This window comes from Lissotriton vulgaris, chromosome 6 (assembly GCF_964263255.1).
Source record: "Lissotriton vulgaris chromosome 6, aLisVul1.2, whole genome shotgun sequence".
Classification (NCBI taxonomy): domain Eukaryota; kingdom Metazoa; phylum Chordata; class Amphibia; order Caudata; family Salamandridae; genus Lissotriton; species Lissotriton vulgaris.
The window spans coordinates 262,966,401-262,990,596 of record NC_141694.1 but is presented as its reverse complement, the minus strand read 5'-3'; the positions used below and the strand labels follow the sequence as shown (position 1 = coordinate 262,990,596).

General features: G+C 43.8%; 1 protein-coding gene across 1 annotated transcript; it reads left to right on the top strand.

Annotated features, from left to right (window-relative positions):
- The first annotated feature begins 1,272 nt into the window (after window positions 1–1,272).
- Window positions 1,273–1,584, top strand: LOC147707113 (histone H4). Its single transcript, XM_086925626.1, has one exon. It carries the CDS (start codon window positions 1,273–1,275, stop codon window positions 1,582–1,584), a length of 312 nt encoding a protein of 103 aa, XP_086781752.1.
- Window positions 1,585–24,196: the final 22,612 nt, after the last annotated feature.

The window sequence follows — 24,196 nt, the reverse complement described above, 5'->3', positions numbered from 1 at the left end:
GAGGGCCATTAACAACAGGTAAAGCCTGAAGCAAAAGGGCTATAAGGCATTAGAACACCCACTAAGAGTAGAATTTTCTAAATTCAAAAGAGAGAAACAAAGACAAACATTTGACTGTTGGCGCAGAAGGCTTATACCGGTCCTTATAAGCCCAGAGCTACTGCATGGTCTTCAATGGTGCTCACAACATTCCACTGTTCTAATATCACATATTTTATTGAATTCTCTCCTAGGGGGATCATAATCTGGGAGGCTGATTTACAAAGGGTCACACCAGAAAGTTAAAAATCTGAATCCTTCCGGGAACTCCTACTATTGAAGAATATATCTGGCCTTCTTTACAATTGACAAAGGTTCAGAGCATTCAGCCACTTTTTGACATTTAGGCTTCGTTAAAAGAGTTGTGTGGAGTGGAATCCCTGTGTGGTATTGTGCCTTTCACAATTATCAGTGGTTCATAGCTTTTCTGGGTGCCAGAACACCTGAAACCCAATTTTTCCATTTGTAAAATCTGGGCATTGACATCACTTTCATAAAGGGCTGAATTGTACCTCAGACCTTTTTCTGCGACCCCTAGAAAAAGAATTGGGGAGCACGCAATGTTCCCCCTAGCATCCAACAGTCTCTCATGCCTTTCCTCACCCCTCTCATCCCTTCCCTTCATGGCCTGCCTTGCACTAGCTTCCACTCTGCACACATTTAGCACCTGCTCAGAGGAGGTAGTAAAGGTAAATAGAAAACCACACAGAATTGGGAATTCTGTTTGTATGTCGGAAGGGACGTAGCTTGGGCAGTAAGATTGGGTGGGGGTGAGACTCCGTTTTTGGAAAATCAGAATGGCTTATAATTAGGGTGCCCAGTTTTCCATTTTTACTGATTTTTACAGAGAAATACAGACAGAAAACAACGTGTTTCATGTCTTTGTTTTTATTTTTAAAAGAAAAAAAAATACTGAAAATTGTGCCTCTTGTGAGAGACTCTCCGTGCTGTCTTTCATGAATTCAAGGCAAAAGCTGAGCAGATAGACAGCAGGGAAGTGTACAAAACAGGATGAAGTTTCCTTAAGTACAGGCACAAGTCAATGTATATTTGCTGTATAACTCTAAGATGTACCTGTGGGTGTAGTGTTGTGTTATATATGGCTGCCTAATATGCCAAAACGCGACAAGCATCCACATATGAGTGCCATCCAAGAGTTAAATAAATGTGGAATATACCATTTTACAGGTCCATTTATTTTCAAAACACAACTCACAGCACCGAGAGGAGAACATGTCTGGACGCGGCAAAGGAGGGAAGGGGCTCGGCAAAGGCGGCGCCAAGAGGCACCGCAAGGTGCTCCGGGACAACATCCAGGGCATCACCAAGCCGGCCATTCGCCGCCTGGCGCGCCGTGGCGGAGTCAAGCGCATCTCCGGCCTCATCTACGAGGAGACCCGTGGAGTGCTGAAGGTTTTCCTGGAGAACGTGATCCGGGACGCCGTCACCTACACCGAGCACGCCAAGAGGAAGACCGTCACCGCCATGGATGTGGTTTATGCCCTGAAGCGCCAGGGCCGCACCCTCTATGGATTCGGCGGTTAAACACTCGACTTGCCCACGGAAAAAAAAAAAAAAAAAAAAAAAACAACCCAAAATAAATATGCATAAATACCAATAAGAAGCCCCCCCAAAAATATGGATATATACAGACAGAAATGTTAACAAAAGAAATACAATAAAACCGGGAGCCCTACTTATAATGTTTAAATACAGCAGTGGCCTGTCCAGGTAAGCTCTGTGGAGCAGGCAGGGGTGGCGGGAGGCGGAGAGTCGGCAGACAACTGAAAAGGTCAAATTAAATCAATAAATAATTCCTATTTAGTCGTTTGTCGACATCCCCCCGCCCCGCCCTATCGACCTACCACGCTTACCTGTACCGGCTGCTGCTGTTTAGATACTTACTACAACAAGCAAGGTGCAAGGGAGGGGCCAAAGGGGCAGCAGAAAGGGAGAGGATTACAGATTGGTAGGAGCACTAAGAGAGAAAACTCAATATTTTTTAAAATAACCAATACTTTTGAGGACTTTGAAAACCAAGAGTGAGAGAGTGTGTGTGCGTTTTTGTCAGTGTGTATGTAAACATTTCAGCTGACATCTCATAATACCCGACTGAAAGCACCTGTACCCAACTAATTATCATAAAATACATGTATGGGAGGCTGTAAGACCCCAAACATTCCTCTGAAGCTATGCCCCTGGATGTCTGGCAGGTAAATCTGGTCCCGCACAGCTTCTTCTCATTCTGCGGGGTTTCACTCATAATTTCAGGATTGTGCTGCACTTTTACCTCATTGTGCCGTGATGTATGGGTGAAGAGGTTCCATCCCGTCAGTACTGGGAGATATTTAGAGGCGAATTGATTTCCTGCCTCATTCAAATGCCTACTTTTTACCATGGAAAATTTCAACAGCTTGAAAAGTAGGTCTGTGCAAATGAAACGAAAAATGTTTTCTCTCTATGCTAAACATATTTTTCCTTTTTGGGAAACACGTTCTCTTGCACCTCATAAACTAACAAAAAGGGTGTTCACTGCCCATTTCTGCCCCGATAGAACATATACTAAAACCTTTGATGAGACCATATTTGTATACTTTTCCAGGGGAGGGTACACCCTGTAACAGGTATGTGCATGCCAACTCTTTAGTGTTTGTGAATATTCAGCTGATTATAAGTGGTACATCAGACAAAACGTAAACGATCCTGCCCTCATGGACGTCATTTAGAAAGTCACCAGGGGTCGCAGCTGTGACCCCTTGCTTGCCCTTTGCAACTCCTGGCACTGCCTGTGCGACCCCTGGCATATCAGTGCCAGGAGCACAGTATCAGCTCCGCTTTTTGTTTTCTCTCAATGTTTTTATTACACTAATAGTGAATAATGTATAATTGTTCACTATTATTGTAATAAAAATGAAGTACAATTAGCTGGCAGCTGAGGTAAATAAAAAAATGCTTTTAAATGTACATTGTATAAGTATTTGCAGGTGAGTGTGTGTTTACTAGAGAGAGAGTGTGTAAGACTGTGTGTGTATGTGTATGGGTGTCACTTCGACTCCCCCAGGCATTTTAGTGAAATGACGTTCATGGGTGTTCTTTCTTTATTTTTACAGTGCACACGACACACCCCCTTTGCAGAACGTATTCGTGCATAAATTAACCTTATGCACCTAAAATCTCACCATTCCTTGATCTGTTAATTAGGCGGTGCAATTTACACTCGGATACAGCTGCTTTAACGAATATGTGTTCCGCTTACATGTTCAAAACCTCAAACCTAATTTATTGAAGTATGCATGAATCTTATGATCAAAATGTTACCCCTACAACTAATTGTCTATTTACTATAGAAATCAAAGCATTATTTTTAAATCCAGTTCGAAATCAACTCTGGTGAAAGAACGTAAAATGATGAATTCAAAACTAAGGGGCATATTATCAACAACTAGCGATATTTATCGCTAAATAGGCTTAGCAAATTTTTTTTTATGGCCGCGCATCGCCGGATTTTATCGCAGAGATAACGTGCTATTATCAACGTTTATCTCTGAAGCAATAACATTTCTGGCAATAGCAGCGAAATGCGTGAATATTGCTGTAAATCCAGCGAAATTCATGCATCATCACTAACAGGGACTTAGCCTGAATATCCACCTCCCATTGGATGTACAAGCTAAGAACTGGTCTGAGCAGGCATTAGGTTTTGGAGATATTCGCGCTTAGCGCGAATATTTCCATTGCTACGCCTGCGTTGATAATAACAGGTTGGATCCGCCTACTTTGCATGTCATTAGCGATAAATATCGCTGACATGCAAAGTGGGCCCCAAACCGCTCGCTATAGCCTACAAGCTGTCGCTAACTGCTGTTAGCGACAGCTTGCTAATAGGGCGATAGAATTATCGCCGCTTAGCGGCCGAAAACGGCCGCTAAAGCGGCGATAATCTCTTATCGCCCCCATTTGATAAAATGCCCCTAAGTTATCTAACCCCTCGGAAAGCAAAAAAAAAATGTCACAACATGCCACTTTGAAAGCATTATTGCGTACTCAAAGAAGTGAAGTCGTGAAATACTAAACTTTCTATTTTACTGCTGATAGTATACCTGTTAAAACTTCCTACTATTTCAAATTCCACTTTCTTTTCTCGTCACAGTTCTAACAGTGAGCATCAGTAGCCAGTAGATGGCGCTCCCTTCACCAATATTATCCTCGCGTTCTGACATTTCAGACAACCGTGTAATTATGCACGTTACGTTTGATATTTCCTTTCTGGCTCTCAGTTCTCCAGCATGCGTACTGTGTTAATGCCCCACATGGCATTTTTCGAACAGAGTTCTTAAATATGTTTTTACAGATTGCTTTCATTGCTGATACAAGGTAGGAGAAAGGTCTTTGTTGGCCAAACTACATCGAATATGAATAACAGACCTGATCGGCATATTATTTAAATAAATACTCATTGGTATAAATAAGTTCCTTGTAATTGTTGCTTTGATTCCCACCGGACCACCACAGAAGGACAATGGACTCACCCCAATCTAGGTTGCCCTTCCTTGCTCCTAGGGCGTGCTAACTACCCCAGTTAGTGTCTACGTATCCAGAAAGCCCCACCATAGGGAAAGTGTGGCCATGACAAGTAATTTGCAAGATAGACGGCCCTGAAGATGTATGACAAACGTGAGGCCCCACCTGTGTTAGGAGCACCTGGAGCTCAGGTGAGGCCTGAATATTCAAGAGTGCAGTGCAGTGCACCACCACACTGAGGCCAAATGACAACCCATTGCAAAAGAGTTCAGTTTCTCTTTGTCGCGGACTAGCACCCTTTTATCATTGTTGATTTCTCAGTTTCCTTTTTAGGTGGTCGATTTGTTCTGTTGTCCCATGCTCAGGGCTGAGGACCGCTCCAAGGCTAAGTGCTCAGGTCACTGTCCATATGATTACCTCCTCGCTTATTGCTTCTTGGCCCGTACAAGGTTCTCAAAGAGTCTCCCTGGAGGGCCATGCAAGCATGTCTTCACATCTCTCACTCTGGGAAAATGCAACTGTCCTGTGTCACTAGCTAAGGGACCTTCCTGAATCCTGGAGACATCCCCGTGCGTTTAAGGGGGGGAGGGAGAGGTACCCACAGCTTCAACCTGTGGGTACCCTCAAACCACGTGCATCTCCAACATCTCAGGGGTTGCAGCCTAAAATTGGCCTTTTGACTGGTTGTGTTCAATGAGACAGACTTCATGACTGACAGTCCAGAATTTCTAGTGTAGACACACTGCCTTAATCAAGGATGCCACATGTTTTACAATGTTTTTTGTGTCCAGTTTGACAAAAGCACCGCTTTATAAATCAATCCAATCCAAATGGGAGCGATAAATAACTGCTGGCTGGCTTTTTGTCCAAAATGGAATATTAAAGAAGCATTGAAAAATTCATCAAGCCTCAGCGTCTATATACAAAGACAATAGGAGAGTTATTTATCGCTCGCATTTGGATTGGATTGATTTATAAAGCAGTGCTTTTTCAAACTGGACACAAAAAATTGACATTTCACCCTAGGTTTAGGGTGGTGCCCTTAGGACAGAGGGCACTTGGAAATAGCACGCTAAACGTTGGTAATACTTTGGTTGGTAAAAATATATGGTTGCTGCCTCTTCTTTCGCTGACAGGTCCACTGTCCAAAGTGTCAATGTGCAAACATGTTGTACCATGCTGGCACCGACCAGGCCGAGGTCTTGTATTACCTGTTCCTCTGACAATGCAGGAGGTGCCTACAGGGTGGAAATGACCTCAGCAGTGCTTGTTATGGGATTGTTTGCAGTTAGAGAGTTGTGCTGGTCCTCTCACTGTGGGTAGTACATGCCTCCTACTGCTGCCCACTCGTATCCTTGAACTCCAACCTCAGGAACCGTATTGTTCAATTAGTCAATAGGCTGATAGCACACTTGTTTGAAATCTTACTTAGGGCCTGATTACGAGTTTAGCGGTTACGGAGTGGGCTGCCACCCCCCACTCCAAGAGCGCCAAACCTGTAGTCAGACCGCCCGCCAGATTAGGAGTTTTCTCATAGTCTGGCAATCGCTCCTTTGGCGGTCCTACAGCAGTGACGTTTAAAAAGGCACTGCAAGGGAACGCCAAAGCCTTTTCTTGCACGGCATGGACTGCAAACTTCATGTCGTGCAGGAAAGGGGGTGCATGCAGACAGAGGGGCACACCATGTGCCCTCCTGCACAATTTCATGGCCCGGAGGCAACAATGGTGCCGCACTTTTAATGGTGGGGTCACTGCCATTGAAAGTGAGGCAGTCAGGAAACTTCTAATATGCTCGGCAGGGCTGCAACAGCATCGCCAAGCATATTGGGGCCACTGACCGCTGCGCCACTGCCGCAGGGTCCATGATCCCTGGCGGCCGCGATGGTCCTGTGGCAGTCCTCACGGACCACCAGTCTTGTGGCCAAGGGACCACTACCTTGTGTTCAGCGGTAACCAGGCCCTTAATCTACTTCATTAGAGTTCTTGTTTAATCTATTCCTACATCGCTCTCCTTTAACAGCCTTATTCATGAAGCCGAAATCGGCTCGCAAAGGGCCAGATTCTGAGAATCTGGCCCTTTGCGAGTGCTATTTTTGCATTTGGGATTCATCATCCCAAATGCAAAAATCGCTAATTGCGATCTCGCAATTTTGCGAGGAATTACATTTAAGGAATCTCTATTTTGAGATCCCTTAAATGCAATTCATCATCCAATTTTGTTTCGCGAATTCGCAATTTCTGGCCGCAATTTACCGCAAGGTCAGACCTCGTGGTAAATTGCGAAAACTCAGAAAAATGCTTTTAAATGCATTTTTCTGAGTGTGCAACACCTGTGTAATATTTCATTTGAGGGGTGGCACCCTTCAAATCGCTATCCTATTTGCGGCCCATAGGAATGAATGGCGAGTTATTCCTTATTTGCGATTAGCAATTTGCTAATCGCAAATAAGGATTATGTAGGAATCGCATTTCTTTATGCAATTTCTACATGAATCCCGTTTTGCGAGTCCTTAATAGCGATGCGCTATGAATTGCTATTAGGGGCTCGCAAAACGGGAGAATGATGAATCAGGCTGTAAGTCCCTTATTTTTCCTGTTTCTACCGCCCAGGCCTCTCCATACTTCATCTCTGCCTGTCTTCACATTCTACTCTGGTTTTCGTATTTCTCTTATCATAAACTCTTAGCTAATTTCCACTCAAAGTCTCTCACTGGACGTTTTCAATTTCCTAACCGCCTTCTTATCACTATTTCCTCCCTTCCTTTGTCTTCCTTTACATCATTACACACCCTCCCAATTAATTTCGACGGTCCTACCTCAAGACCTTTCATCTCTCCCTAGCCTCATACATTGCTTTGCTTCTACCCCAACTCTTCACATAACTCTTGACTCCTTTCTAACTTCCGGGTTTATCTCATTCTGATTTCCAATACCTCTCCTGTATTTGCCTTCTGTCCTAAACTCTCTACCTTCTTCCTTGTCCTCACCTCTCACCCCCTTGCAACGTTTAACCGCTGTAATCCTTTATTCACTGTTCTCTTTCTTCTACGCGCCACATTGTGACAGGCTTACTACCAGTATCATCGTCTTGACTTTATGGGTTTATTAGCTACTAGTTGGTTCTATGTAGTAGATGAATGCAACCTCCCTTGTTTAGTTGCATGGTGTGCTCAAACCTATTCAGTTGATTTGTGTTTTATAAAATAAAATAAAAAATACCCTTAGAAACCTGAAGTGGCTCAACCTGGAGCCTCTCACCTCCAGGGTCCTCTACTACTCAAGGCAGTTTACTGCTCAGGATGCCTCTCACAGGAAAGTGGTTGCACACAGCTACATTCTCCAGGGCAATCAACCCCTCCACCTCAAGGGCATTCCTCACTTCTTGTTCATTTCATGTACCGTCCAGGGAGATTAGGCACTCTACCATGTTTGTGCGGCTGGTATATCGCGGAGCATTTGCAGGGACCCCATTTAGTGATGCATTCTGAAAGCACTCACTAGCACTCTCAGGGATCACCTGATTATCCTCTGCTTCCACCTCCCAACTAAGGTAAACTAGGGCATGCTCTTCCATCTTCTCCTCATGGAAACTGCTTCCTCCGGCAACACACTAACTATGTTGGTGAAATGCCTACTAGTGTCAGCCTTCATGGGGTCCCAAGGAAGGTCTTCTTCTCTGCCTCACTGGAAACCATTAAAGTACCACTGTTTCCCACTGAGAGTCTATCCTCCATCTTCACTAAATCAGCTTGGAACTTATTTATTTATTTATTTAGGAAGTTTTATATAGCGCTGCTGGACACAAGAGTATCAGAGCGCTTTACAAGGTAGGTAGACATATTAAGAAATAATAAACAAATTTACAATGTGCAGAAAAATACACAAAGGTAAAACATTGAAATTAAATGCTAGAGGGGCAGAGAAACAACGGAATAAGAAGAGGGATAAAAGGGAGTTGACATTAGGGAGCAAAGGGGGTGTGGAGAAGGGGAGTGAGAGAATGGAAGGAGGAAGAGGGGGTGGGTAAAAAGTTAATCATAGTGGGGCGGTAATGAGCGGGGTCAGAGTCAAAAGCATTAGGAACCCCAGTGCTTGTTGAGGAGAAGTACTTTGGGTCTTTTTTTGAAGAGAGGGTAAGAGGGGTTGCAGCGAAGGTCTTTGGGGATAGAATTCCAAATCGTCGGAGCAGTACCAGAGAATGCACGAGATTGGGTCTTTTTACGTTTTCGTTTAGGAGGGATCAGCGTAAGGGAGTTAGTGCTCCTCAGGGACCTAGAGCATCCTGCTTTTTGAAGTTTACTTGAAAGGTAAGAAGGAGTGTTTTGGTGAAGGGCTTTGTGCGTGATACAAGCAATCTTATATGTGGATCGTCCTTCAATTGGAAGCCAGTTTAGGTTTTTGAGGACAGGGGAGATATGGTCAAATTTCTTACAATCTGAAAATGAGTCTGGCGGCAAGGTTGAGAACAGATTTGATTGGCGCAAGGTGGACTTTAGGGGTTCCTGCAAGAGTGGCATTGCCATAGTTAATCTTGGAAAGAACAAGTGATTAAACAACGATTTTGAAGTCATCAGCTAGAATAAAAGGTTTAAATTTTTTGAGGTGGTGAAGGGTAAAAAGAGCACTTTTTGCTACATTTTTAATGTGGGGGAAGAGATTAAGGTTTTGGTCGATGCTGATGCCTAGTGATATAACAGAATTAGAGGTTGAGAGGGTGCTATTAAGTGCTGTGATATCATTCATCCAGAGTTGATTGGGAAGGGGGTTATTTATGGGCGTGCACAGCATGATTTCTGTTTTTTTAGGATTAAGTTTGAGATGGTTGAGATGGAACCAGGTTTGGATTTTCATCAGAGTGTCATTGAGGTGAAGGATGTCCTTGTGGGATTTAATTTTGTAGTAAAGTTGTGTATCATCGGCATAGAGGTGATAGATGATTTTGGCTGGTTTGAGAATGAGGGTGAGTGGTTCCATGAAAAGATTGAAACGGGTAGGGGAAAGGATTGATCCTTGTGGGACACCGAGTAAGATAGGTTGAGGTTTGGAGAGGCAGTGACCAAGCTTAATTTGTTGAGATCTATTTTGGAGGAACGAGGAGAACCATTTAAGTACAGTGCCTTCAATTCCAAAGCGATCTTTGAGGGTGTTAAGAAGGGTGGGATGGTGTACAGTATCAAATGCAGCCAAGAGATCAAGGAGGATTAGTAGAGAGGATTCCCCTTTGTCTATAGAGCAATGAATGTCGTCAGTAATATTGAGCATAGCAGTTTCGGTACTGCATCCCTTTCTAAAGCCAGATTGGAAAATGTCGAGGAGATTGAAGGAGCTGATATGGTTATCTATTTGGGATACGACACATTTTTCAAGTGCTTTCGAGAGGAAGGGAAGGTTAGAGGTAGGGCGTTGTTTGTTATGGTCATTAGGGTCAGCAGAGGGGTTTTTAAGAATGGGAGAAACTTGTCCTAGCTGAAGGGAGTCAGGAACACAGCCAGTGGAAAGTGAGGAGTTGATGATGTCGGTCCAAATTGGGGCTATGATCAGTTTAAGAACTTGAACTGAATGGGTGGGAAGAGGGCCTTTGGAGTGTGAGGATGGTTTGAGTTTAGAAATGATGTTAATGATAGGGGTTTCAGAAATTGGACTAAATTCACTCCATGCAGCCTTGTTTTTCAAAGGGAGCCCTGACCGAAATGAATCGAGATGGGGGAGGGCAGGAATGGGTTGAGAGGGGTCAAGATGTGGTGGAGGGGAGGGTGAAAGTGAGTTAGGAATGGTAGGGAGGGTGCATTGGTTAAGGGGGGGTTGGCGAGATAGATGATGGGAAGAGAAGGAAAGTACGATGTTGGTGATTTTATTCAAAAAGAAGCTGGCGATTTCTTCGCATCTATCCACAGAGGCTGCTAAGTTTGGGGGGCCGGAGATAGTTTGTTTTTTAACGATATTAAAGAGTTCTCTGGGCGGTTTCTAGCCTGTTCCAGTTGTGACCGGAGAAAGGAGGCCTTTTCGTTGAAGATATGTTTTTTGTATTGGACTCTAGTAGTTCTCAGAAGAGGCAGGTTATCAGAGGAGGGTTGGCTCCTCCAGGCACGTTCAGATTGTCTGAGGGTTCGCCTTTCATAGTTAAGTTCGGCATTGAACCAGGACTTTGGAGGGATGTGATTTGTTTTTTAAGTTTGATTGGGGCAATTAGGTCGAGAGCTTCACGAATCAAATTATTGTAATGATCAGTAAGGTCGTTAGTGTTAAGGGAGGGAGGGGGGAGAAGTACGTGAGTTTTGATTGTAGATTCCAGTTCGACAGATGGAATGAGGTGAAGGCTGCGAGTAGGTTTCATAGTTAGAGTGATCACAGTGGAGGGGCGTGTAGTAGGGCTATCAGGGTGAAGAGGATAAGGGGATGATCAGACCAGTCTACAGGGAGTATATTGGAGAGAGAGGCCAGATCCTTGCTCGTAAAAATCGCATCAAGGGTGGCACCTTTAGAGTGAGTCAGAGCATGGCAAAGTTGGGTCAAGTCAGTGATGTCTAGGGCTTCATTAAATAGGGTGACAGCAGGGTCATCAGTTTTGTTCCAGTGAATGTTGTAATCTCAGAGGAAAAGATTTTTGGAATGGGAGAGAAATGCTTGAATGATAAGCTCAGTCATCTCTTCCGTAAAGGGGAGGCAATTTCCCGGGGGGTGGTAAATAGTGTGTAGCCAAGTTGTGGGGAGGTCATACGTGTGAGGTCAGTGCAAAAGTATTCAAAAGATGTGGGGTCTTGGAGCTGAACAAGTGAGATGTCAAGTTCATCTTTAAAGATTAGGGACAGGCCTCCTCCTATTTTATCCATTATATCTTTCTTAATGATAGAGTAGCCTGGTGAAATGAGCAAGTCGAGGATAGGGGTGGAGTGGGCTTTGAGCCAGGTTTCAGTAAGGAATGCGATGTCAATGTCTTCGTTCAGAATGGTTTCAGCAATCTCAGTTGCGTGGCAGGAGGCCGATCTGCAGTTTATCAACATTCAGTAGAGGGGAGAGGGGACAGGTAATGGGGTGGGGGACAGGAGGGGAAAGGTTTAGGTAGTTGGAGGGGTCTGAGGGGGGACAGAAGAGGGGGGTCTGTTAGTTCCTAAAAGAACTGGGATAGTGGATTGGCTAGTAGGGGGGATAGTGGGTGAGGCAGAGGCGGGAGAGACAGGTCTGAGTAATTGGAGGGTCTAGGAGCGGTCAGAAGTGAGGGGGTTCTGTTTGATCTAACGAGAACTGGAATAGTTGATTGACTGGTAAGGGGGATAGTGGATAAGGCAGAGTGGATAGTGGATAAGGCGGACATATCCAGGGGTTTGTATACAAGTTAGCTCCCAGGGATATAGAGCAAATATCACTTTGAGGAGGGGAGACCGTATTGATCTTGTAGGGTGGGGTGTTTAAGGAGTGTTCAATGTGTTTAGATCTGATAGTGTGGTTACCAGGGAGGGGGCGAGTGTCGGTATTGGTGATACGAATAGGAGGTCTATAAGTGGGTGGATTGAGATGAGTGTCGATGAGCGACAGTCGGGTGTGTTGTGAGGCGGTCGATGTGTAGACAGGATCTGAGGAGAGAGATTTAACAAGGATGAGATATTGTTTCTGAGAGAGGAGAATTCTTAAACGAGTGATGAAAGGAGAAGTTCGACCTTAAGGAGTAATTGAGTAGGAATTGATGGGAAAAGTATATCAGTAGTTGTCGGGAGGTTGTTAAGGTAAAGGTTATCAAGGGGTGGGATGTTCAGGGGGAAGCAGGGGAAATCCTGGAGGAGGGGTGAGGGGGGAATTGAAATGCGGGGAGTATCTTTATTGGGGGTAGTGGGTATGCAGGATGTAGGTTTACGAGTGGCATTCAATTTAGGAGAACATGAAGTAGACTGAGGTGGAGAGACAGAAGGGGTTGGCATGTCTGGTGTATTGTGGGATGTTAGGCCGAATGAAGTAGTGTGTGAAGGTGGTGTTGGTGGGGGATGTGGGGGGGCTGTAGGGGAGGTGAGGGGGATGGTTAATCGAGGGGGTAGAGTATGAAGTGCAGCAAAGGGTGAGGTGGAGTGGGAGTAAGAGGGAGGGAGGAGAATAGAAGAGAGAAAGTTAATAGAATGGGGTATATAAGGGGGTAATTGGGGGAGCTAGGGGGCATCCTTGGGCCGTTGTATGGGGTGGAGAAAAGGGGGGGTTGCTCAGGAGGAGATCATCAGGAGGGGAGCGTGTATCTGAGCATAGGGAATTCAGGGTTAAAGAGGTAGCCTGAGTAGGCGTGGGGGCATCAAGGGCGTTTGGCAGTTTGGAGGAGTCAATAGGTGGGGGGGGGAGTCATGGGTGGAGGGGGAGGGAAGGGGGACATTGTAGGACCGGGAGACATTAAAGGGATGGGAGACATTAGGGGACAGGGAGACAAGGGTGTCGTAACAAGTTATAATGTTGAGAGCGAGGGAGGAAAGTAGAGATCGAGAGAAATCAACTAGATTGGGTGAAGGAGAGTGTGAGATGGTGAGAGGGGGTAAAGGTGGAAGAGGGTGAGGGGAATCAGTGTTGGTAAGGGAGAAGGGTCACGGGATGTTAAATGCTGATGTTGGGTAGGTGTAACGATGTGGGGTGTAAAAGAAGGGGTGGGTAGGTTGGAAGAGGGGATGGGGGGGAGGGGAGATGATGGAGGGTGAAGGAGGAGCTGAGGGATGGGGTAAGTCCAAGGGAGACAACAGGGGGGCAAGGGTTAAGATGGAAGGAGTTGGGTTTATGGGTCCAGGAGGAGAGATGGAAGGATTGAGGGATTGTGTGAGGGATTGGGAAAGCGAGCTGAAGTAGGATTCAAAGATGTGGAGGTGATTTTCAGATGCCTGGATAAGAATGTTTCCAGATTTGAAGATGGAGATATCAATTTCACCCGGGAAGGAGGGGGAGGGATTGGTGGAGAGTTTCAGGCCATAAGGGATATTGCGGAAATTCGTGATAGGGAGGTGACGGAGGAATAAGCTTTTCCATTTCGATGTGCGTTATGAGTTAAGGCTATTATGGTGATCAGCAAATAAGCTTTCTGGGTGGAGACAGAGAAGTTTATGTTTGAAGTTCTTCTTACCATGTTTGGAAAGATGGGAGGGGTAGAGGATAGACCAAGAGTTAGGGCCGAGTTTAGAAATGTGTGAAGCTGAGATAGTGGGTGGAAGTGAGCGGGGAGGCATGATTAGGGGTATAGATAAACACCAGAATGGGGGGGTAGGAAGAGTTAAGTCAAAGCAGGTTCAAATAGTGAGGGACATGGGTGAAGCCATACAGAGGGACACCTTGTGGAGGTGTAGCGTAAACAAAACTAAAATACAAGGCAATCTCACAAATGGGGAGCCAAGGAAAAGAAGGCGGAGGAAGGAAAGGGAGAATATAGTTACGTTTAGACAATACAGAAATGGCAGAAAATGTGACAATTAAAACGGATATAATCTAAAAACCTAAGATACAACATAAAAATAGAACATATAAAATTAAAAAGGGACGCATCGTACATTAAATACAAAAAAAAGCTAAAATGTAAACAAGAGGAGTATAAAACAAATTAGTACAGACACGATGTGAGCTCATAGATGTGAATAAATGTAATTCTTGTTTTATTAGTCTGATCCACCTTAATGTTCTTACCTCCTGTGTCTTTCAAGGCACCATGGTGTTTGACGGAATATGGGGATTGGGGCGGCAGAGAGCAAATCTCTGGGAGTAAAGGAGCTGCTCAACGGCGGTCCAGTAGCTGGTGAGCAGCTCCTTTACTCCCAGAGATGTACCCTCTGCCGCCCAAATCCCCCTCTTGGAGGAGGCTCCCCGACCGCGTCCCGAGTTACTGGACCGTTGTTGCTAGCTCAACGACTATCAGAGATTGACTCCCCACTGCCCGATCCCCTCGTGGATCCATTGCTTCTCTACCCTGACAGCTGAATCCTCGTCTTACGCCAGAACATCGACTTAATTATTAACCGACTTAGCCGCCGCCTGGTTTGTCATGTTCCAGATGACTTCCAGCACTATCTCATCTTACAACCCTGTCCTGATGATGATCCAAACTTAGCCGGATTAAAACGCCGTCGACTCCCCAACCCATTCAAAGGCGCTATCTACAATGTGGTTAATTCCATCAGTCAAAAACTTGTGTATCCAATCATTATAGTCAAGTCAAGTCAAGTCAAGAGATTTATATAGCGCGCTACATACCCATAGGGTCTCAAGGCGCTTGAGGAAGGGTGGGGAATTACTTGTTGAATATCCAAGTTTTAAGTTGCTTTCTGAATGCTAGGTGGTTCTGAGTAAGGAGAAGGTGAGTGGGAAGCCACATTGTATTCTATCACTGTATATATTGAACACTCACTGTCTGTTGCGCGGACCACGCTGAGCACCTTGTCACTTGCGTCGCCACTGTGCACATCACTTGCACCTTGTTTGCACCAAGTACAACTTGGGTTGTTGTATTGTTGCCCCACAGTGCTGATATTATTGTTGCCTTTTTTACTTGCATAAAATATGATGCCTATGGCACATACAGATAGATGTATTGAGTCTCTTTATTCTTTTCTTGATAATGTTTGTTACATATCCTATCAAACTGTCCAAATGAATTACTCCAGTTGGGATATTGTCTGTTCATTATAATTTCCTACCCCAATCCCAACGTGGTTGAAGGGTTGTATACTCCTGTATTTTTTCACTTAGAATATGGCCAGCGCTTTCTCTTTTGGTTTTACAACTTCTTTTGGACACTGACTGAAGCTTCAAGTATTAAGCCACCCCACTGCTTGTCAACAAATGTGGGGGTTTCTGGCATGGAAGCATTGTGTTTTGAGAACTATAGTAACAAAAACTTGGAATAAAGAAATTGCCAGTTTCACATAGGCTTTAAACCTACTCCATCAATGAGTAGCCAGCATATTCAGATCATACCTCTAAATATCTGCAGATGCCTTAAAACTCCAATGCACTATTTACATTTAAGTTGGATGAAAGATATTGTTGAAGAATTTTTCCTCTAAACTATTGGGTTGGTGTGTGTATAAATACTTACATATAAAGCTATAGTGTCTCCATAATACAAATTGTGGCATCTCATGTGTTAAAGTCTTTTTGAATATGTAAGAAGAATATTGTTGAAATATGCACTGAGCAGAAGCTGATCTACTTACATGTGGATAGACTGCAATGGAATCTGGATGCCAGATCTGAGCATGGGAAAAGTTTCAATGGGCGTTCAAGGAAAATCTGGACAAGGGGAGGGGGGGCAGGGATTTTATGACCATACATGTATATGGAGGGCTGTACTGGATATTTGAGATCATGTCCTACACTGGCAATTAGAGGCCAAATCAGTACACACTGTGTTTGCATTTGGCATGTTATGTATACTTTCTACAAATGGAATCTGTACCCTATGCATGGGGGAAGGCACTGAAAATTCAAATACATATGAGTTTACAGGTAAACTTGCACCAAAATGTACACAATGACAGGGCTGAAGTTTCCGTCTGAGGAAACACCTGTGCATGGGGAGCCTGACCTGGGTATTTGCAAGTCTAGGGAGGTTATTGGTGTCATTTTAGTGAATACCTGCTTGTGTGGTGATCAAATTGAACAACTGGGTCTATATCTATGGAAAGAGAAGATACTACTAAAAGCTTTGAGTGAGGCTACCCTTAGGGCTATAGCAGCACAACAGGAGGCTCCAATGGGCACTGTGCACACAATCAAGACTACACTGGGTACTGGAAGCTAATCATTCACAAGGGAATGCTTGACTGGCATGTGAGACTATTCTGTACATACAAAGGCTAGAACTTTCAGCCTAAACCTACTCAAGGGCAGTCTGCATCTTGATATCAAAGGTGAGTACTATTAGCTGCTCTGAACGTTCCAGACTAACTGGAAGCTGAGCTGGTCATAAGTGCATGTAGAGGTTGACAGAAAGCAAAACTATTCCTCCAAGGCTGCAACTTTAGCAATTCTTTTCATGCATCCTTACTCTTGTATCTGAATTGTGGCAACGCCATGCTCCATGGACTCCAAGATCCCACAATGGCGCTATTTAAGTGCATACTACATGCCTCATATGCCTCACGAGGACCAGTGGAAATATGACCTCATCACCTTATTGGACCTGACATCCTTGGCGTGGTATTCCCTCCGAACATTTTGCCTTCCCTCCTTCTGTTTTGCAGAATGAATTTTTGGGGACGTTAGGACTTTATGCACCTTACCACTACTAAGCAGTGCTAAGGTGCTTGTGGTCCATCCTCTAAAAAATGGTAAAATTATGATACACATAATTGGCAATTTAATTTACTTCTAAGTCTCTAGTAAAGTGGTTCTTCATGTACCCAGAACCATTAAATAAAATGCTACTAGTGGGCGTACAGCACTCATTTTGCCCTCCCTCCCACTAAAGAAGCCCTTAAAAACATGTCTTAGGTCTGCCATTGCAGCCTGTTAACACTGCCATTTCGACCTGACAAAGAAAACCTTTTGCCAGACTTAAACCCAACATTTTTTATATTCATAGGTGACCCCTATGGTAGGCCATAATGGACCATGCAACGGGGTGTATGTATTTAAAATGTAGGACATGTGCACTAGGTTTAACATGCCACGGTGGTGACAAACTTCTTAAGTCTGTTTTCACTGTTGCAAGGCCAATCTCTTCCATTCACTAACCCTGGGTTACATTATTACATTTTCATTGGGAGCAGACAGAGGTATGTTAACACTCAAATGAATTGGAATTTAAAATCCTCTTTAAGGGTAAAGTCGGAATTTAAGTCACAAGTCTGAAAATGCCATTTTCAATCAGTCAATCAATCATAGCATTTGTATAGCGCGCTACTCACCCGGAAGGGTCTCAAGGCCCTGGGGGCGAGAGGTACGTTGCTGCGTCAACAGCCTGGTCTTGAGTCGCTTCCTGCAGAAAAGATCGTCCTGGGTCATCCGCATCCGCAGGTGGATGGGGAGGGAGTTCCAGGTCTTGGCTACCAGGTAGGAGAAGGACCTTCCTCCGGGGGTGGCTCTGTGGATGCGTGGAACGGCGGCGAAGGCGAGGTTGGTCGATCGTAGCTGGCGGGTGGGTGCGTAGAAGGTCAGGCAGTCGTTGAGGTACTTGGGGCCCAGGTCATGGAGAGCCTTGTGTGCATGGGTGAGGAGCCTGAACAAGATCCTCTTGCTGACGGGGAGCCAGTGCAGGTCTCTCAGGTGGCCGGAGATGTGGCTGCGTCGGGGGATGTCCAGGACGAGACGTGCGGAGGCGCTCTGGATGCGTTGGAGTCTTTTCTGCAGTTTGGCTGTGGTTCAATGGTAGAGGGTGTTCCTGTAGTCCAGTCGGCTAGTGACGAGTGCCTGGGTGACGGTCTTCCTGGTCTCAGTGGGGATCCAGCTGAAGATCTTACGGAGCATACGCAGGGTGTTGAAGCACGATGAGGAGACGGCGTCGACTTGTCTAGTCATTGAGAGGGAAGAGTCCAGGATGAAGCCCAGGTTGCGTGCGTGGTCCAATGGCTTGGGAGGGGTGCCAAGGGCCGGGGGCCACCAGGAGTCGTCCCAGGCGGAGGACGATGATCCCAGGATGAGGACTTCCGTTTTGTCTGAGTTCAGTTTCAGGCGGCTGCTCTTCATCCACTCTGCGACGTCTTTCATCCCTTCGTGTAGGCTGGTTCTGGCGGTGGCGGGGTCGTTGGTGAGGGAGAGAATCAGCTGGGTATCGTCGGCGTAGGAGATGTTGTGAGGTTGTGTTGGCGTGTGATGGCTGCGAGGGGGCTCATGTAGACGTTCAAAAGGGTCAGGCTGAGTGATGATCCTTGTGGTACGCCGCAAATGACTTCGGTGGCCTCGGATCTGAATGGGGGGAGGCGGACTCGCTGGGTTCATCCGGTGAGGAATGAGATGATCCACTCTAGTGCTTTCCCTTGGATTCCAATGTTGCTGAGGCGCTGTACTAGGGTGTGGTGGCAGACAGTGTTGAACGCTGCGGAGAGGTGCAGGAGGATGAGGGCTGCTGTTTCCCCCTTGTCGAGCAGGGATCTGATGTCATCGGTGGCTGCGATCAGGGCGGTCTCGGTGCTGTGGTTGGCTCGGAAACCGGACTGCGAGGGGTCGAGGAATCCATTCGTCTCGAGGAAGGCGGCGAGCTGTCTGTTGACGGTCTTCTTGATGACTTTGGCAGGAAAAGGGGGGAGCGACATGGGGTGGAAGTTCTTGAGGTCGGTGGGGTCCGCTGTTGGTTTCTTCAGGAGGGCGCTGGGCTCGGCGTGCTTCCAGCTCTCCGGGAAGGTGGCGGTGTGGAAGGAGGTGTTGATGATGTCCCGCAGTTGGGGTGCGATAATGGAGTCGGCCTTGTTGAAGACGTGGATGGGGCAGGAGTTGGTAGGTGATCCGGAGTGGATGGTATTCATTGTGCGGGTGGTGTCTTCGGTGCTGACCGGGGTCCAGTTGCAGAGGGTGGTGGTAGGGGGCATTGGTTCAGCGGTTGGGTGTGTGGTTGGTATGCCGAAGCTGTTGTGTATGTCGGCGATCTTGCGGTGGAAGAACGCAGAGGTCTTGAGAGGGTGTGATGTCATTGTTTCCGGCGCTGGGGTTGGAGAGCTCTTTGACGATGTTAAAGAGTTCCTTGCTGTTGTGGGCGTTGTTGTCCAGTCGTTCTTTGAATGCTGTCTTCTTGGTGGTGCGGATCAGCTGGTGGTGCTTGCGGGTGGCGTGCTTGAGGGCGGTCATGTTGTCTGAGGTCTGATCGTGGTGCCAGGCTTTCTCGAGAGTGCGGCAGTTCTTCTTGGTGTCCTTGATTTCGTTGGTGAACCAGGGGGCTTTCTTGATTTTGAGAAAAATGTAATGTTATTGTCCAAACCATTTGTGCCTTCTTTCAATGTCCTGGGTCTTGCGACTATAAATGGCACTGCTGTTGGCATTTTTGTATCCTCCAAGACTATTAGACAAAGGTGATTAAGTGTGGGCAGGATGGGCCATACTGCAAGGTTGGCTGGAATGGATCTGTTCTCTGCCCCAGTAACACTTCAAAGGGCTTGCCTCCAGCACACACAACTGACCCCAACACCAGCCATTGTCACCCCAGACTTCTTGGAGCCTTGACAGGGGAAGGAAAGACATTTCCAGAACCAGATGTGAGGGTAAGACAGGGTGTTACCCCCACACACAATGGCTGGCAGCAGGTATAAATATTGGACCCTCGGACCATCTCTTTAGTACAGTCCTGAACGTGTGGATATTACAGAAGACAGATTGCCCTGCCAGCAGAGGCCTGCCATGCCTGCTACCAGAGGACTGCCTTGCTGTTTGAGAACTGCCTTGTTCTTTGAGAAAGAAGACTAGATCAGCTCCTTTCATTTCAGTCTAACCTGAGTGACTCCAAGGGTCAGGTCCCATCCTCACTACACCACTGAATTCAAGCTAGCCTGGCTGATAAAGAGTGATGCCCTGAAATCGGTCCCAGGATGCTTGTTTCCGGTCCAGGGAGGACCTGGCTTGGCAGTTCGGGCTCCACTGTTCCCACAAGGAACAGGGTCAAGACTGATTTGCATATGGCTGGGTCCAAACTGGGGTGGTGAGCAAAATAATGATGGATTAAACCCAGATCCTTGTGACAGGGGGTGAATGTTTGCATTGTCCAGCATTCCGTCCGTCACTTATTTATTTTGCTCTCAGGACACCTCCAGCTAGGACATCGTCAAACTGAAGGAAATAATGTGCAGAAAATAAAAGATAAGGCAACAAGCCTTCTCTCTGTATGCACCCAAAATTAGAACAAACTCCCTGTATCCATTAGGACATGCCCAGCTCTGCTCTGCTTTAGGAAAGAGCCAAAGATGCACCTCTTTTATGAAAACTACATCAATACGAAGTAACAGTTAACCTCTCCAATCATTTATTGGCTGCGTCTGCCTTTGACACTGTACATTGTACATGCAGAGAAGAAGCGGAGAAGGGAGGACGTCACGCAGGATCACTCCACTGACCACTTTGAATACTTTTTTTAAAAATTCCAGTTGATTGGTTCTGGAGTCAGCAATTAAATGAACAAGAGGAACCAATAAGGAAATACCAAGAATCCTTACAAGACAGAGCTAAGGTTCAGATTGAGGGAACCTCGGACTTTTAATTAAAACGGCGTCCCCCTTAACTCAGAGAATCAGAATAAATACTTTCTGAAGAGAAAAAAGACAACCAACCCTACACTTACGGAGAAGAATAAAGTAAACTACCCATAAGCAATTGAAGAAATGATATAAATAGACTTGGATAACCAAAGAACTTGCCAGGAAGGAAATAATCCCTAGCTCGCTTCATTTGTGATCTTCTGAGTTTTTTTAATTGCACAAGATTATTGGAGGTGCCCTCTAGACCCAATAGATGTGTATGTAATGAACAAAGTCCTTAAGAAGGTGCAAGATTGTGTTTGCCACCGAAACGCTGCGTCGACAATTTGTTTGTTTTTAACCTATCACAGTGTGCCCAAAAAGGAAAAGGATTATTTTCTGTAATGAATTGTACTTGTGTATGTTTTTAATGAAACGTTTTTAATTTTGAAATGATATACAATTTGACTTCAGCAATGTTTTGATATTTGGATTGCTTTTTCAATAAATTAATGAAATTTTAAGTTCATGTGTTAGTATGTGCTCATGTTGAATAACAAGTAGATACAAATCTGTATATTTGGTAACTCCACAAAGACTTTATTGATTAATATTTGGTAGGCTTGAATGGCCTGTGGTGGATAATTATCCTTGATAAAATTGTGGAAAAGGAAACCTTTTGTTGTAGATACCATAACCCATTCCTTTTCCGTGTAAAATGGTAACTCCCTCCCCAAAATTTTGCAAATATCACATACATAAATACATGATTATACATTGATACATGCATATAGAGGGGTACTCTAAGATGTTAACAAATACAACGCTTGATATTTGGACGGATAATAAACCCAAGTATTTGTTTAATTGATTTGCAAGGAAAATGAAAATCATGACACTTTTAAGTATTACAAAGAGTTCACAACAATGCATGCTTGTAAATTCCTCACTTAATCCTAAAAATTGGTCCTTATAGAATAATAATATTTAGAGTTATAGAGCTCATGGTTACCCCAGACCGTTGTGTCCCAGCACTAAAACCCTGACCCAGCTGCAGTAGAGCCCAGTAGAAGTGAAAAGAAAGAAAGAGGGTCCAGTAAGCAAATATGTAGAACTAAAATGCCAGGTTCTTAGAAAGTTCTAAAAGGAATTTCAGAACGTTTGGCTCTTAACGGAGCTGGAAGGGAATTTCAGTCCTTAGCTGTCAGAAAGGAGTGAACTCGAGGTCTTGGGATTTGCACAAGATTAGCCTCAGAGGATTTCAAACCGCAGAGGGGGGAGTAAGGCTCTATCAAAGGGCATAAGTATATGTGACATTTCGAGACCAAAATCCTGCAGAAGAAACACAGAGCTTTGAAGTGGATTTTCTTCTCCAGTGGAAGCCAATGGAGAGTGGCGAGTGCCGCTGTAGCCAAAGCCCATCTTGGAAGGAAGGTTAAGAATCAGATGGGCCACCACATATTCCACCCTTTGGAGTTTTTCTAAGTTCCCTTTGGTGGTTCCCAGATGAGGCACATTTCAGTAGCCTAGTTGGGATGTGATCAGCTCATGAACCACAGTTTTGCATGATTCAATGGGAATGAGGTACAGTGATTTCCTTAACATTTTCAGAGTGCCGAAGCACTTCCCAGCTACACTACTGATTTGAGGTTTGAAAGAGAGACTGGAACCAAACCACACTCCTAGGTTTTTGACCTTCGGTTTAGGTTCAGGGATCGGGCCCAGCATGTCCCCCGCCATGCCGTAGACCATATGGATGGAGGATCACTGACAAAATATCGAAGGTCAAAAAATCAACCTACAAAAATATCAGAGCAAGAATATCGATGTCAAGAATATGGACATCCTATCTACAGCATGGTAAGTATAAAAATATTGGAAAAAAATATCGATGTCAAAAATAATATCGGTATTAAAAATATTGTTTTTTTAGTTAAAAAATATGTGGAATAAATAAAATAAACATAGTTACACATATTTTATAATGTTTAAAATTAATAAGTAGTATATATAATTTAATAAAACATGAATTAAACATATACACATAATATATTATATATATACTTACTAATCAGTTTTAATAATTATTTTAATAACTTATAAATTATTGAAAATTATTATAAACAATAACATAAATAAAAATTAAATAATTATATATAACAAATTAAAAAAAGGTTAATTTACTTTTATTATTTTTGAAATTATTTATAGAATACATTAAGTAAAATATTGCATACTATATCAAATAGCGGAGGAAATAAAACTACTATTCCAACTCCCCAAAAAAATCAACAGTAAGAAAAATGTTGGATAGCGTAGGGGTATAGCTGTTGCACCCCAAAGAGTGCAACAGTAGGGAAACTGCTGGATAAAGTAGGGGTAAAAATAACTATTCCAACTCCAAAAAGTGCAACAGTAGGGAAAGTGTTGGATAGCGTAGGGGTAAAAATTAATATTCCCACTCCAGAGAGTGCAACAGTAGGGAAACTGTTGGATAGCGTAGGGATAGATATAACTATTCCAACTCCAGAGAGTGCAACAGTAGAGAAAGTGCTGGATAGCGTAGGGGTAAAAATTACATTTACCACTCCAGAGAGTGCAACAGTAGGGAAAGTGTTGGATAGCGTAGGGGTAAACATTACTATTCCAACTCCAGAGAGTGGAACAATAGGGATAGTGTTGGTTAGCGTAAGGGTCAAAATTACTATTCCAACTCCATAGAGTGCAAAAGTAGGGAAAGTGTTGGATAGCGTAGAAGTTAGAAATAACATACTTATAAATAAAATAATTCTTGAAAATAATGAATTAATTAATTATTAAATATCTCTAAATTGTTTACAAATACCAATAAATAATTATTAATAACATAATGACCAATGAATAATTAACTAACAATACATTTATAATGAATACCAATAAATAATAATGAATACATATTAATTACCAAATAATAAATAATGAACAATAACATATTTGTAATAACAAAACACATATTAACTATTGAAACACAATTACCAATTAACAAATATTGAACAATTAAATGATTTGTTGTACCAAAAATAAAAATTATGAAACATTAATTACCAATTAATAATTACTGTTAATATATCAGTTTAAAAAATCAATAAATAATGTTTAACAATATTTAATGACCAATTAATGATAAAACAACAATAAATTAATTTTCATAACCAAGAAATTATAATTTAAAATGATTACCAATTAATAATTAATGTCAAATAAATGAATTATCAATACCAAACAATAAATGTAATAATTACCTAATTAGACTTCAATTACTTACAACACTATTCCCCAATAAATGCACAACACACTCCAATAAAAAATAATACACTTAACATAATTATCAATTAATAACAAATAATTACCAATTCATAATTATTAACAATAATATAATTATCAATTCCAATTAATGAAAATAAATTATTACTTAATTACAATTAAATTACTTCCCACCATATTCCCCTATAAACCCTCAACTGCCTACAGAACTTAAACTCAAACATGTA